The 16,871-nt window shown below is 37.4% G+C and overlaps 1 protein-coding gene across 5 annotated transcripts in view; it reads left to right on the plus strand.

Annotated features, from left to right (window-relative positions):
- LOC309625603 (heat shock 70 kDa protein 14) overlaps positions 1-16,871 on the plus strand; it is a 40,023-nt gene that overhangs the window by 12,635 nt on the left and 10,517 nt on the right. For 2 of the 5 annotated variants that reach the window (XM_082385461.1, XM_082385462.1), the window contains 3 exons: positions 812-973; positions 2,186-2,341; positions 4,629-4,731. In XM_082385461.1, the coding sequence (XP_082241587.1) occupies positions 812-973; positions 2,186-2,341; positions 4,629-4,731 (421 nt within the window). Of the gene's footprint in view, positions 1-811; positions 974-2,185; positions 2,342-4,628; positions 4,732-14,078; positions 14,207-14,344; positions 14,575-16,871 lie in introns of those variants that run through there. The other 3 variants (XR_014242623.1, XR_014242622.1, XM_082385460.1) reach the window with 3 other exon arrangements.

Genomic DNA, 16,871 nt, shown 5'->3' on the forward strand with positions numbered 1-16,871 from the left:
AAATTTATAAGCCCAGCCAAGTTCCAACTGAAGCTCTAGGGCACTGTTAATTTTACTACCAATTCTAATTATTAAACATGCTTAGAAACAGTGAGGTCTTTTATGTGCATTTGTCTTGGCAGGAGATGGGGGAAAAGCCAGTATGGGGATTTAAGACTTCATTTGATAATGAAATAGTAAGACATACTCCTAATTTAATTAGAAAACTTGTCTTAATAGATCTGACACATCGTGTAATTTTAGGGAAATCAATTCAGATGTGTTAATTTCCCCTAATTGTGTCATTTCATTCATATCTCACAATTAAACTAATATGTATAAATTACTAGGAGATTTTTTTTTAGGTAAACTAAAATATAGAATATAAATTAGGATATCAGAAATTTTGGATTTTGATACATAGGAAATTAACTCCTAGTTTTGCATATGTTTTACTTTTGTAGAACATGTTATTGCAGTAGTAACAAGGACAATATTAACATAAAATTTCTATGTTTAATTCTCTTACAGTTCACTTTAATTACAAATCTCTTCTTTATTTACTTTGAAAAGTTAATGTTTTGAACTCCAGTTAGAAGAATACAGTTTTACCAGTACAACTAAATGAAAAAGAGCTTTGACTTAAAATCAGATCTGGTTTCTAGGCTTAAGTCATCACTGAGTGATGACCATGGACAACTTAGTTACTCATGTGAGATTTTCAGTTTCCTCATATGTGATTTACAGTGACTTGTTAGTTTAAGAAGTCAAACCTGGCTTTACAATGCTGTGATTCTCTCATAACTTACTCATGTTATCTTTTTTTTTTTAGCAACGTTTTGGTATTCAAACTTGGAGGAACATCCTTATCTATCAGTGTCATGGAAGTTAACAGTGGAATATATCGTGTTCTTTCAACAAACACTGATAATAACATTGGAGGTACACATTTCACAGAAACCTTAGCACAGTACCTAGCTTCTGAGTTTCAGAGGTGAGTATAAAGGGACTTGATGATATATTTCGACTGAAGTTTCACTTCAGGTTTAATTTTTTCCTAATTTATTTGAAAGTGCCCTTCAAAGGAGGACATGTTTTTTCCAGTGCGCTGGATATTTTTGTGTCTAAAGTTCTAAGGTCTGTTCTGGTAAACAGGGGGAAGCAGAGGCCAAGCTGCCCAGTGCAGTGTACTTGGATTTTTCCCTCAGTTCTTCAGTGGTTGCTTTTATGTCTGGATGAAGAAGGGTAAAAGCACTGAGGCCTCACTACCTTCTGAACAGTTTTTACAGGTGTAGAAGATTATGTTATAGTTACATTCCAGTAAATGAATGTCTTGCAGAGTGTTTATTTTATTACTAATCTACTACCACAAGGAATATTTTAGTTTTGTTGCTGGATGTAATTATTCCATTCAAAATTCTAATCCTGTTTGGCACATCATGAGTCAAATATATAAAGGTTATATTTGGGACATTCCTGCTGTAAAAAGAAGCTGAAATAGCATTTTCATCAGTTTGACTAAACTGGGTAAAAAAAAGTCTTGAAAAAGTGATAATTTCTCATTTCTTTAATAAAGACCTATACTGCTTTTTGTTGTAAAGGTGTTCCAACTCAAGGAGGGGCATTGTTAATTTTACTACGGATTTCAGTTTTTAAACATGTTTAAAAACAGGGCCATCAATATCACCACTTAGCAAGCAGTTTTAACAATTAACTCCCCTTGGAGGTAGAGGAACTGTAATTTTAACGTATTTCGTTATGTTTCAAATTTCTCTGAAGAAGCACTTTTAGTTCTTTTTTTTTTAATGCTGGACAGATAATTTTGTGCCATCAAACAATAATCATGCTGCGGTTGTAAGGGGTGAGGTGTGAGACTTGACCCAGTTGCATAAATCTCCTTCAACCTCCTTTTGTCTCATCTGTAAAAAGATGACGGCTCCTGTACTTCTTCAAAGCACAGTCCCTTATTGTGGTTACAGAATCCAGCAATTCAAAGTGTTGAGTGTATTGGTTATTCATTTTTCCTGAGACACTTCTTTAAATTGCAGAGAATTTTCTTCGGATATTTTGGAGATACTAAAATCTGGTATTAATATTGATTCATGAGCTTATAGTTATCCTAATAGGGATTATCCAGATTTTAGTTACAATAAATTCTAAATGACCTAGTAATTTTTAAACTTCAAAGATTGTATTTTTAATTTAGATCCTTCAAACATGACGTGAGAGGAAATGCCCGTGCCATGGTGAAACTGATGAACAGTGCTGACACTGCAAAACATTCTTTGTCAACCTTGGGAAGTGCCAATTGTTTCCTTGACTCATTGTATGAAGGTCAAGATTTTGACTGCAATGTGTCCAGGTAAAACTGCAGTTCAAACAACTTAAACAAAAAAATTCCAAGTGTATTCACATTTAGGTGTAATTTTCTCACTTTGGGTTTTTCGTTTGCTCATTTGAGGTTTATTAGCCCTCTATAAAAGGAGAGCTTTCCTGTCTTTACTTCTGGGGTCCAACTCTTGTCAGACTAAATAACTGTTCTCAAAGTAATCATGTCAGCTGTAATTGCCCTGTTATTTTACAGCTACAAAGAGCAGTGTGTGAAAAGGGCTTCCTAGATCTTTGAAAGAAAGATGAGAGAAGACTTGAAGTTTGAGATTTGCGAGTTTCTCTTACTGAATAGCAGTCCCACCTGTATAGTCCCTAGTTCTTTGTGGGGCTTGCACATGTATCAGTGGTTGTTTACTATAACTTGATCATTACCCCTGTGTGGCAGGCTGTATTCTAAGTACTTTCTATGTATTAACTCTCAAATTCTCCTAACAACCCAATGAGGTAAGTACTGTTATTTTCCTTACTTTACACAGGAGGAAGCTGAAACACAGGTTTCATTTCTTGTCCGAGGTTATCCAGCTAGTAAGTGACAGACCTTGGATTCAAACCCAGCTAGTTTTGACTCCAGAGTTCCGTTACCTATCACAGTACTTTGAGGATTGATCTCTTTCTTGGTTTTATTTGCTCTGTCATCCATTGGCAACATTGTAAATTTTAATAGCTTTTATGACATTTAGTAAACACAGGTTTAATGTGCATAAAATTGTTTTTAATGCTCATATCTTTTACATAACCCAAAACATTGCTTACAAATGATTGCACCTTCACCCAGGAAGTCCAAGGGAGGCCGTTGTCCTATCATCCTATCATTTTGCATTGCATATTACTCACAATAATAATAGCTACCGTTAGCACAATTTAAACCTCCCAACAAGCTAACGGATGACTTGGAAGCATAGTGAAAATGTCCAGAATTACAGTATTATATTATTTTTAGGCTTTTACTGACTCTGTGGTTAAATCCTCTCTTCATCTGGCCCTTGTAGTTGAGCTTCCTCACTCTCCCTGGGCTTTCCCGAAGACTCCAGGTCAGCACTGCCACCTGTGGCTGTTTAAATTTTTTAATTAATTACAGGTAAATAACATTAAAAATTCGGTTCCTCAGTAGCATTGGCCACATTTCAAGTGCTCAGTAGTCTCATGTAGCCAGTGGCTCCAGAAAGTTCTCTAGATCTTTTTTTTTTTTTATAAATTTATTTATTTTATTATTTTATTTTATTTATTTATTGTTTCTGGCTGCATTGGGTCTTCGTTGCTGCACAGGCTTTCTCTAGTTGCGGCGAACGGGGGCTACTCTTCGTTGTGGTGCGCGGGCTTCTTATTGCGGTGGCTTCTCTTGTTGTGGAGCACAGGCCCCAGAGCTCGCGGGCTTCAGTAGTTGTGGCACACGGGCTCAGTAGTTGTGGCTCACGGGCTCTAGAGTGCAGCCTCAGTAGTTGTGGCGCATGGGCTTAGTTGCTCCATGGCATGTGGGATCTTCCCGGACCAGGGCTCGAACCCGTGTCCCCTGCATTGGCAGGTGGATTCTCAACCACTGTGCCACGAGGGAAGCCCCCTCTAGATCTTTTAAGAGAGATATCAAGCTGCAATCTAAAAGATAGAAAGTTGTTAAATTGAATTTAAATCTCTTTTGTGGCAAGAGAGTCTTTATATTAACTTAGTGCTAAGTTTGTCCAAGTACTCAGTATATGTTTGCTTATTAATAAGGAAATAGAAGGAAATAGAATTTATTAAGAAGGAAAAGAAGGAAATAGAATTTGTAATCTTATTTGCTAGCATTTAAGCTTCTCAGGTGGTGCAAAAGAACTAAACTTACGTGCAGCATAGGCTCAGACTATAAAGAAAAGTAGTGAGAAAGAATTTTGTAAAACTTTAACACATAAAAATAGCAAAAATTTCCAAATGATGGTTTGATTTGGATCAATAGATTTATTGTCAGAAATGCCATACACTGAGTATTTATTTTTAGGTGTTTTGAAAGCTTACAAGCAGGCTATGGGTAAGATAATCTTCCACCTGAATTTAATACTAAACACCTTCATACATTTGTAGATGGATTACCTAGACTTTTTCGCCCCATGATATTGCACTGCTGGGTGTTTAATATCCTGTTCTGATCATAAACCTATTCTAAAGAGATTCATCACAGTAGGTTTTGGCATTAACCTTCACAAGAAAAAGATGTCTTGTTTGACTTTCTTCTGTGTCTTCTCTTCTCTGTGTGTATGTGCATTTGTGTATGTGTGTGTGTACAGAGCAAGATTTGAACTTCTCTGTTCTCCACTTTTTAATAAATGTATAGAAGCAATCAGAGAACTCTTAGAACAAAGTGGATTTACGGCAGATGATATCAACAAGGTAATACTTTTGTATTTTCTTATTTATGTTGGGAGTAATTTTCGATTTGGAATTTAGGAAACAGCCCCTTGGTACTGAAAGAATATTTTTATACATTTAAATATTTTCTTAGCTTATATTAGGAAGTAAGGACATCGATTAAATTTTGATTAATGGCTCTAATGAACTCATAGTTCTGTATGTTCATTTTCTTAGCAAAAAAGACTAATTCCTTTTCAGTATATTTTTTTATATGTAAGCAAAAACTGACAGATATTAGAACATTTGCTATGTGTCAAGCACTGTTTCTAAGCGTTTTACATGTATTAACTTGCTGAATCCTCACCAACAGCTCCATGAAGTAGGTGTTATTATTTATCCCCATTTTATAATTGGAGGCACAGAGGTACAAAGGTATAAGTAACTTCATGGTAATTGTGTGCTTAGTGGTAGAGCTAGGATTTAACTCAGTGTGGTTCCCAAGTCTGCTCTTAACCAGTACACCAAACTGCTTCTCTCTGCTTGCTGAGAAATATTGCATATTTGCTTGCATAAGAAAAGATTTTGAGACTTTCAAAAATATTCCAACTGTTTAATGTTATCTTTTCTCCCAAGATTATTTCTACTCATTTAAAATACATATAAATTTTTTTCATATTTGTTAATAAAGGAATTTTCATATAAGAAAACTCAGAAAATAGGTAACCCGTGTTTTATTTTATAATAAACTAGTCTAATTTGTATGCACAATTTTGAATTCTATGTTCCTTAAATAATAATATAACCAATTTCTTTGCCCATATTACTATGTAGTCTTCATCAACACAATTTTAAATAGACTCAATATCCTAGAAAAGGAAGAGCACCATAGATTATTTCATTGTTCTGTTTGGACTCCTAGATTGGGTCTTCCCCTCCCCAGAACAGTGATGCCCATCTTTTCCCATATTTAAGGTTATTCCTTGGGATAGATTCCCATAGTAAAATCATTGGGTCAAAGAATATAAATAGCTTAAACCTATTTTTACCTTCAGTTACCTTCCAAGAGAGTTGAATTAACTCATGCTTTCATCAGCAATACGAGAACAGACATTTTACTGTAACCTTGCTGACAATGAGTTTTATCATTTAAAGATAAATTTTCCATTAAGTAGTTGAAAAAAAGATATATTTTTACTTTATATGTTATTGGCTACTATAGGATTCTTTTAAAATATTTATTATTAATATTATTAAATAATAAATGTTTAATTTTGTGTTTCCTTATGTGTAAATATTTCATATTCTTTGCCTGTTTGGTCAATTAAATCTTAGTATTTTTTAAAATATATTTGTGTAAATGCTTTATATAATCAGAAAATTAACTGCTGTTTACTATAATCTTCTTTTGAGGCATGCAGTTTACTGCTTAACTTTGGTCCTGTTATGGAGGAGGGTATTTGATACACTGAGGTTTCATTTATTTATCTATTTAAATCTGTTGGTCTGTTACTCTGATTTCTTCAGCTGCTTCTAAGTTTATAAATTCCATCTTTGTTCAGGTGTATTTAATACTATTTTCTTTTTGCTATAGTTTGAAAGTTTTTATAGTTTCACTATTTTGCTGTATGCTGTAAGATGGAAGTTGCATTTTTTTGTTTTTTTGGTGGAGGTTTTCCCTTCAATTTAGTTCAGTAAGTATTTTTTTTGAATACTTATAACGTGCCATGCGTTGTGCTAGGTGATTGGGAGGTGTATGTTAGGTGAAGGTGGCTTATAAAGATTAAGGCGCATGGAGGAGTGGTACAAGGCAGGGGTGGAAGGGAGTGAGCTTGGAGACAGACCCACCTGAATTGGAAGGCTCTCGGTGCTGATAGTTCCAGAACAGACAGATCACTTAATTTCCTGAGCCTTACTTGTCTCTTCTTATTAAGGAGGGTGATAATACTTAACTTATAAGTATATAAGTATAACTTACTCTATAAGGTTGTTATGAGGATTAAATGAAATATCATGTGTGGCACAGGGTGTGGTGTATTGTAGATGATCAGTTAATGTGAGTTCTCTTCCTTCATTAACTGGTCATACAGCCCTCACATTAGATACCACAAATGGTAGGATCCTCAATTGCTTGACTAGAGGTCAAGTACATTCTTAGGATTAAGAATATTGTTAAAGAGATACTTCTAAAATACAAGCTTTTGAGAACTTAAAAATATGGAGTTGTCTCTGTAGTTTGTTGACCTTGAGGCAGTAACAAACAACCCCCAAGTCTCACTGGTTTTCTACTGTAGACAATTTTTTCTTGCTAGCGTTTCACGTGGGCAGCTGAAGGTGGCCGTAGGTCTACTGTTATGGCTCTTTTTTCCGTGCTTCTCGTTCTACGACCCAGGCTAAAGGAGCAGCTCTCTGGGACGTGCGGTGTTCTCACGGTGGAGGGGAAAGAGGAAGAGAGATGGCGGAACGTGCAGGGCTTTCAAAGCTTCTGCTTAGATACGTTGTACTTCAGTGTATTCACATTCATTTGGCCGAAGCTAGACATGACCAGGCCTGAGTGTGGGCAGGGAAGTCTCCACCTGCACGGAGGGGTTGCAAAGTCAGGGCAGTGGCAATGGGCGGGCGGGGAAGTATAATCCTCTTATGGGGATGGAGGGAGGGCTTTACAGTCATTGACACATTTAATCCTCACAGAGGCATCAGGAGATAGGCACCGCTATCTCCATTTCCAGAGGAGGAAACTAAAAAGTTTCCGAAGAGGTTAAGTGCTTTGCTTAAAGTAACGCTGGCACGCACGTGCCGGCGCTGGGATTGGAGCTCACAGTCTGCCCCCGCAGTCCGTGCTCTTTCTTTACTCTTACGCTCATCGCTTTTCCCATTTTATTATCGGGCAGTCTAGTCTTAGGAGTATTTGGTTTTTCCCGAAGGAATCCTCTCGTCGCTTGCTTGAGAAGGACACGTCTGATCTCTGAGGAGAGGGAGCGTCAGGGCTCCTACGCTAATTTACGTTAGACTTTCCTTTGTCCCCCTTGTGTTCAGCACCGTGCTCCCCTCTCGCCCCTGCTGTCCCCAAGCTGGGCCGAAGCCCCGTGTCTGAGGCGGGAGGAGGCGCTGCTGGGTCAGGGCCGAGGTCCGGGGGTCTGCTGGCCCCGTGCGCGTGCTGGCGGGGCTGCTCTGCACCCGGTGTCCCGCTTTCACCTCTCGGCTTGGCCCTCGCTTCCTGTGGCCTTTGGTGCTTCGCAGTCCCAAGCCGCTCTGGGTTCTGTGACTCAAACCACCTTGCTTCCCCTTTGGTTGTCTCAGGCCACATCAGCTTTAAGACAGTTACTTCTCTCCCTTTCAGCTTCCAAAATTTGCTGAAATCTCAAGCTCAAGTTCTCTCCTGCATTTATTCTGCCATCTATATCTTCTTAAACTCCCTTATTGTCTACAAGTGGGCTTGTAGAAGGGTACGTAAATATACCGATGCAGTTAATTCTCATCATTTTCACCAAGCATCCAGACTCTTCAGCTGCAATTTTAATACCTGCATAGTATTTTGTTGCATTGATGTATCATAATTTACACAACCAATTATTTGTGTTGAGTGTGTACGTTATTTTGGTTTTATAAATAGCAGTCTTTGTGGCTTTGTTAACATCCTTAATTTCCTTGGGATAAGATTTGTGAATAGAATCCCAGATTTTAAGACTTTTAATATTTATCAGATTGCTCACCAAAAGCAATTTACATTCTGAGTAGGTGTAAACCCTCATTATTAACGTTGCAACTTTAAAAAATTCTTTTTATTCATATTTTTTTTTCAGGATGCTTTAGAATTATTTTTTCAACTTCTTAGATAAAAATCCCTTTGTGATTTTGATGCAGTTGCATTAAGCCTGTAAAATTTTGGGGGGTGATATGTTAACTTTATAATATTTAGTTTTCCTAACCACAAAGTTGGTATCTCTCTCTGTTCAGATCTTCTTCAATACTTTCTTTTTTTTATAATTTTTTTTTTTAAAGATTTATTTATTGATTGATTGATTGATTGCTATGTTGGGTCTTCGTTTCTGTGCTAGGGCTCTCTCCAGTTGTGGCAAGCGGGGGCCACTCTTCATCGCGGTGCGCGGGCCTCTCACTATTGCGGCCTCTCTTATTGCGGAGCACAGGCTCCAGACGCGCAGGCTCAGCAGTTGTGGCTCACGGGCCCAGTCGCTCCGCGGCATGTGGGATCTTCCCAGACCAGGGCTCGAACCCGTGTCCCCTGCATTAGCAGGCAGATTCCCAACCACTGCGCCACCAGGGAAGCCCCTTCAATACTTTCTTGAGTTATGTGTTTTCTTAATCGTGGGATTTCTGGCTGTTGTGAATGAGATGTTTTTTATGCTTTTATTTATCAATACTAATTTGGTTTTGCTGATAGAATACTTACTGGTTTTGCCTCTTTGTCTGATACTCTGCCACTTCACGAACTCTTAGTATTAATAATTTTTCAAGGAGTCTTCTGAATTTCCTAGGCATGCATTCAAATTCATTTACTAGTTAACACACAACTAATTATTGAGCACACCTGCTCCGTGCAAAGCGGGTTCTAGGCACTTCGGACACAGCAGTAAACATAACAAAGTCTTTGCCGTCAAGAAACAGTTAAAATAATGCCCAGTTGTGATAACTGTTATGAAGCAAAATAAAGCAGAATAAGGGCATAGCTAGTGACAAAGGGTGATTTTGCAGATAAGAATCCCATCTAAGGAGATGGCTTTTGATCAGAGCCCTGCAGGGACTGAAATGAAGGAACAGACTGGGTGAATATCTGCCGGTTTTCCAGGCAGAGGTCAGCCAGAGGGGAGCAAGCTTGGTATGTTTAAGGGGCTGCAGTGGGGATGGGACTGAGTGAGCCAGAGGGGTGGGAGGAGGGAGCAAGGGACCAGATCACTGGGAAAAGCAGTTGCAGTGGAGTTACGGAGGGAGACACCTTCCTGGAGTGAGTTTAAATAGAAAAGAAAGTGAGGCCATGGACACGATGAATATAAATAACTCTTGAGCAGTTCTGCTAAAAGGGCAGAAGGAAAATGGGGTGGTAGCTGGAGTGGGCTGTGGGCGTTGGGAGAGGGTTTTATCCGTGTGTGGTGATACTTTTATCTTGCATCTCTGTACCCCTCACTGCTGCTGCCTTTTTTTTTTTTTTTTTTTTTTAATTGGAGTTTAGTTGATTTACAATGTTGTGTTAGTTTCCGGTATACAGCAAAGCGAATCAGCTATACATATACATATATTCACTCTTCTTTAGATTCTTTTCCCACACAGGCCATTGCAGAGTATTGAGTAGAGTCCCCTGTTCTCCCTTCTTGTTTATATTTGATTGCCTTGGTCAGGCCTTGAATATTTTAGTTGACACTGGACCTCTTTCTTTTGTTCTCTTTATTAGGGGAATAGTGTTAGTCGTTTACCAACAGATTTAATTACTGGTAACTGGTTTGAAATAGATTCTCTTTATCATATTGAGCATTTCTCTTTTTTCTATTTAAAGGTGTTTTAATATGAAATAGGTGTTGAGTCATTACAATTGCTTTTGGACACCTGCAAGACAATCTTATGGTTTTCTTTATATTTGTCTTCAAATTATTTGATGAATTATTGATAATTTCCTAATATGAAACTATCATTGTATTCCTGGGATAGATCTTATTTGGTTATGAGGAATTATTCTTTTGATATATTACTTAATTTTCTGTGATAATTCATGTATCATTTTCATGCTGTTCAGGCTAAGTTAGCAGAAGTGAGATGGGCTATTTCGAACTTTCCTGCCTTACGCATATTTTCTGAATAAAGTAACCCCTTTTAACATCAGACACTGAAAAGGGGAATGGTCCTGTGCTTTGGGTTGCATTGGTCTTAAGAAGTGCCTTAGCTTCTTGCCTCCAGCTCGTTCTCTCCTTCCTGGATGATGAGATGGGCCATGGCTTATCGGTATGTCCCCAAGGCTTCCGTTTAGGGGGAGTCAGAGGCACATGGCTGAGTCTCAGGCAATGAGCAAGTGAGAAGCTGGAGCCAATGCTCAGACCTTTGCTAACCCTTCCTCTCCCCACCTCCCTTTTTTTTTCTGTCCACACAGCATGACCTGCTCTTTAACAGTTGGCCTCTTCTAAGGTTGTATAACTTTGTAGGCAGAGGCTACTTTTCTCTTTTAAAAGCTCCTGAGACATACTCAAAGAAATAGGGGATTTTCAAGTGCTTGAACTTACCTAGAATGACAAAATATCACAATGTATCGAATTCATTTACTCAGAACAATACCTTCTAAACCAAGACATCCGGTGCTTTAATTTCCCTTTATTCCAAGGTAACATAATCGTGCACGATGTTCTTGAGGAAATAGGCTGATAGTACCTTCCTTTTCTTCATAACCCAAGGCAGAGTGTGAGAGAGAGTCCATGCTCATTTCATTTCGTCATGAAAAATATCTACTCACAACATAGGTTCGCATGACTACTCCAAAGATAGCTGTAGAATTCTCAAGTCAGTCTTAAATTCCACGATGTGGGAATATGATTTTAAGTTATCACTTTCATATCTGTAAATTAAGTTCAACATAAGAAAGTGTGCCAAATCCCTTGCCTTGTGAGTTTTCCAAAATACCCATTTCTCTAGGAATAAGCAAATCAAATCCTTTACGGGGACCAAAGTATCAGTAGTGTTTATATGGAATTTAGTGTCAGTCATAAGCACGTCGTTGGCTCCATCGTATCCGATGCACTCATGCTGGGATTTTTCCCAAAGATGAAATGAAAGAAGGTCAGTTTCTTTCCGCATATAAAAATACAGTATGTGTATCTTAGGCCCTACACCACAATTAAGCTGCCCAGATGCCATGTAGTACAGTAGACTCGCTGTACCATACCGTTCTTCCAAAAAGAAGTATGTCCCCTAACCATTTTTCTTGAAACACACAGTCCTGTTGATCTTTCTTGCATTCTCCTACTAGTTTGAAAACTGGGTTTAGAGAGTAAAGAGTTTCCCATTGAACTCTTTGCTGTAAGAAAAGTAAGAGCACAAATACGATTGTAAGTGGCAAGTGACCAGTAGCTGGTGGGAGGGCCACGGCAGGTGGTGGTGGGCTGGCCACGTGCACCAGGAGCTGTTCTAGCCGAGAAGGGGCAGCTGCTGATCCGCACCAGTCACTGCCGTCCAGCGATGCAGGCCGGTGCTGTTGGAGCCTTGGACCTTTTAACAGACTCTCAAAACTGGGACTTAGCGTCAGACGTTTTAATGTTCAAATGTTAGTATCTAATGCAGAACTTTTGAAAACACTATGTGAAGAGAGAAAATACAGCTCGCCTGATAGAATTTGCAACTTGCTACTTGGCAACCGCTACTCCAGAACGTGTTGTTTTATTGCTGTTTGTTTTTACTGTTTTGTTCCTGGGCTGTCAGGTGCTTATAAAATGGAATTTAATACGTTTTCATCTCTTTAAGTATTCCAGATTAGTGCGTAATGCATAAATATTCTCTGTTCCTCAAGACTTCTAAAGAATTTGCCTATAAACACATTTTGTCTGAAACTAATTTTTGAAGTATATTTATAACTTTCATAATTTCTTTTTATTGCTTCAATTTTGAATGAAAGTATTTTATAGACCTATTGCATACGGATCTTAAACTTTTAACATACAACTTGGCATAATGTTCTTGTAATTCTTAATTTTACATAGCTTTTGATATTAAAATTTTAAAGTATAAAGAAGTTATTTAAATTAAAACTGGCCGATTTTTCTCTCTTTTTATTTATTCATCTTTTTCTTTCTGAGTTTATCTATTTTTTTCCTTCCCTAGGTTTTGTAGATATTTGTTTTATTTTTTTTGCTCCAACTCCTGGCACTACAACCCCACAAAACTTTCTTAGATTTTTTTTTCAGGTGATATATTTCTCTTTTCTAATTGTTTTATTTCTGGTTTGCACTTTATTTCTTCCAGTCTTTCCAGGATACTTTCATTATTTTTATAAATGTTTATATTGAACATTAATTAATTTATTTCATTTTTTCCCTAACCAAAAAATTAACTACCATTTTACTCATTAGCAGCTTGGTTTTATTCCACAGGCTCTGATACATTTTATTATTTTCTTTATTTTCAGAATAATCTATAATATTTTCAATTTTCCTCTTTAAGTTTGCAAAAGAAATCTCGGACTAAAGAGTAAATGTTTAAAGAATTTATTAAAATTAAAATTTTCTGCTTACTGTCAGCATTAATAATGACACACTATTAGTACTTTTTTACCCTTTAAATGAGAATACCAAAAAACAAGATTTTCCAGGGTTTGTTTTTTGTTTTTTGTTTTAACACAGCACCACTTATTGCTTATTTATAAAGCATTTTGATGTTGACTATAAGAAGTTCGTGAAAAGGCGTAACCTCCATTTTTATTCTCATGGTATTTACGTGGGATCAGACATTTTAGAGAAGACTTTCCTTTTATCTTACCTCCAAAGCAGACTTTTGGGGGATCTCTGCCGAGGCAAACCTGCTTTTCTTTATTCTTTGTAGCCCTGAGTTGATGTTCCTCATGCCCTTACCTGCGGAGGAACGTGGTCTCCCTCCTCGTTTCACGGCTGATGTGAGCAGGGCCTCATTTTCATCAGTTGCTCATCTTCTCCACCACATGGAGCTTTGAGAACATCCATATAGAGACTGAAATAAGTAGTGATTATTGATGATTTCCCTCCTTGAGAGAACATATTCAATATTCTGCATACCCATGGAGTTACAAGTGTTAAACGTATTAATTAAGGAGGAAATTAAAATATTTAGAAAGGAGCAATTTTATTCAGCTTTACTGAGGTATAATTGATAAATAAAATTGTAAGGTATTTAAAGTGTACAACATGAGGTTTAGTATATGTATTGTGCAGGGATTATTACCATCAAGTTAATTAACACATCTATCACCTTATATATTAACCTTTTCTGCAGGAGGTGAAAACACTTGAGTTGTACTCTCTTAGCAGATCTCAAATATACTACGCAGTATTATCAACTGTAATCACCATGTTATACGTTAGCTCCTCAGACCTTATTCATCTTATAACTAAAAGTTTGTATGTACCCTTTTACCAGCCCCTCCCTATTTTCCCCACCCCCTCAACCCCAACCATTTTTCTGCTTTCTGTTTCTATGAGTTGTTTTGTTTGTTTTGTTTTAATTTAGACTCCACGTATAAGTGATACCATGCAGTTTTTGTCTCTCTGTCTGGTTCATTTCACTTAGCGTAATGCTCTCCAGGTTCTTTCATGTTGTTACAAATGGCAGGACTTCCTTCTTTAAACTGAATAATATTGCATTGTATATCTGTACCACATCTTCTTTATCCATTCATCCACTGACACACACTTATCTTTCCATAGTATGTTTCCAAATACCTTGGCTATTGTGAATAACGCTGCAGTGAACATGAGAGTACAGATATCTCTATGAGATAGTGATTTTGTTTCCTTTGTGTATATACTCAGAAGTGGGATTGCTGGATCATAAGGTAATTCTACTTTTAATTTCATGACGAGTTTCCATACTGTTTTCCATAGTGGCTATACCAGTTTACATTCCCAACAGTGTATAAGTGTTCTCCTTTCTCTCCATCTTCACCAGTATTTGTTATCTCTTGTCTTTTTAGTAATAGACGTCCTAACAGGAATGAGGTGATGTCTCATTGTGATCTTTATTTCCATTTCCCTAATGATTAGTGATGTTGCGCACCCTTTCAGGTACCTTCGGCTACTTGTAAGTCTTCTTTGGAAAAATGTCTATTCAGGTCCCTTGCTCATTTTTAAATTGTGTTATTTGGTTTTTTTGCTATTGAGTTAATGAGATTCTTGTGTATTTCGGATATTCACCCCTTTTTTTGTTTGTTTGTTTGTTTTTTTATACTGCAGGTTCTTATTAGGCATCACTTTTATACACATCAGTGTATACATGTCAATCCCAATCCCCCAATTCAGCACACCACCATCCCCACCCCACCGCAGTTTTCCCCCCTTGGTGTCCATATGTCCATTCTCTACATCTGTGTCTCAACTTCTGCCCTGCAAACCGGCTCATCTGTACCATTTTTCTAGGTTCCACATACATGCATTAATATACGATATTTGTTTTTCTCTTTCTGACTTACTTCACTCTGTATGACAGTCTCTAGATCCATCCACTTCTCAACAAATGACTCAATTTCGTTCCTTTTTATGGCTGAGTAATATTCCATTGTATATATGTACCACAACTTCTTTATCCATTCGTCTGTTGATGGGCATTTAGGTTGCTTCCATGACCTGGCTATTGTAAATAGTGCTGCAATGAACATTCGGGTGCATGTGTCTTTTTGAATTATGGTTTTCTCTGGGTATATGCCCAGTAGTGGGATTGCTGGGTCATATGGTAATTCTATTTTTAGTTTTTTAAGGAACCTCCATATTGTTCTCCATAGTGGCTGTATCAATTTACATTCCCACCAACAGTGCAAGAGGGTTCCCTTTTCTCCACACCCTCTCCAGCATTTGTTGTTTGTAGATTTTCTGATGATGCCCATTCTAACAGGAGTGAGGTGATACCTCATTGTAGTTTTGATTTGCATTTCTCTAATAATTAGTGATGTTGAGCATCTTTTCATGTGCTTCGTGGCCATCTGTATGTCTTCTTTGGAGAAATGTCTATTTAGGTCTTCTGCCCATTTTTGGATTGGGGTGTTTGTTTCTTTAATATTGAGCTGAATGAGCTGTTTATATATTTTGGAGATTAATCCTTTGTCCGTTGATTCGTTTGCAAATATTTTCTCCCATTCCGAGGGTTGTCTTTTCGTCTTGTTTATGGTTTCCTTTGCTGTGCAAAAGCTTTGAAGTTTCATTAGGTCCCATTTGTTTATTTCTGTTTTTATTTCCATTACTCTAGGAGGTGGATCAAAAAAGATCTTGCTGTGATTTATGTCAAAGAGTGTTCTTCCTATGTTTTCCTCTAAGAGTTTTATGGTGTCCAGTCTTATATTTAGGTCTCTAATCCATTTTGAGTTTATTTTTGTGTATGGTGTTAGGGAGTATTCTAATTTCATTCTTTTACATGTAGCTGTCCAGTTTTCCCAGCACCACTTATTGAAGAGACTGTCTTTTCTCCATTGTATATCTTTGCCTCCTTTGTCATAGATTAGTTGACCATAGGTGCGTGGGTTAATCTCTGGGCTTTCTATCTTGTTCCATTGATCTATGTTTCTGTTTTTGTGCCAGTACCATATTGTCTTGATTACTGTAGCTTTGTAGTAGAGTCTGAAGTCAGGGAGTCTGATTCCTCCAGCTCCATTTTTTTGCCTCAAGACTGCTTTGGCTATTCGGGGTCTTTTGTGTCTCCATACAAATTTTAAGATGATTTGTTCTAGCTCCGTAAAAAATGCCATTGGTAATTTGATAGGGATTGCATTGAATCTGTAGATTGCTTTGGGTAGTATACTCATTTTCACAATGTTGATTCTTCCAATCCAAGAACATGGTATATCTCTCCATCTGTTGGTATCATCTTTAATTTCTTTCATCAGTGTCTTATAGTTTTCTGCATACAAGTCTTTTGTCTCCCTAGGTAGGTTTATTCCTAGGTATTTTATTCTTTTTGTTGCAATGGTAAATGGGAGTGTTTCCATAATTTCTCTTTCAGATTTTTCATCATTAGTGTATAGGAATGCAAGAGATTTCTGTGCATTAATTTTGTATCCTGCAACTTTACCATATTCATTAATTAGCTCTAGCAGTTTTCTGGTGGCAGTTTTAGGATTCTCTATGTATAGTATCATGTCATCCGCAAACAGTGACAGTTTTACTTCTTCTTTTCCAATTTGTATTCCTTTTATTTCTTTTTCTTCTCTGATTGCCGTGGCTAGGACTTCCAGAACTATGTTGAATAATAGTTGGTGAGAGTGGACATCCTTGTCTCGTTCCTGATCTTAGAGGGAATGCTTTCAGTTTTTCACCATTGAGAATGATGTTTGCTGTGGGTTTGTCATATATGGCCTTTATTATGTTGAGGTAGGTTCCCTCTATGCCCACTTTCTGGAGAGTTTTTATCATAAATGGGTGTTGAATTTTGTCAAAAGCTTTTTCTGCATCTGTTGAGATGATCATATGGTTTTTATTCTTCAATTTGTTAATATGGTGTATCACATTGATTGA

The sequence above is a fragment of the Balaenoptera borealis genome, assembly GCF_965194805.1.
Source record: "Balaenoptera borealis genome assembly, chromosome: 3".
NCBI lineage: Eukaryota > Metazoa > Chordata > Mammalia > Artiodactyla > Balaenopteridae > Balaenoptera > Balaenoptera borealis.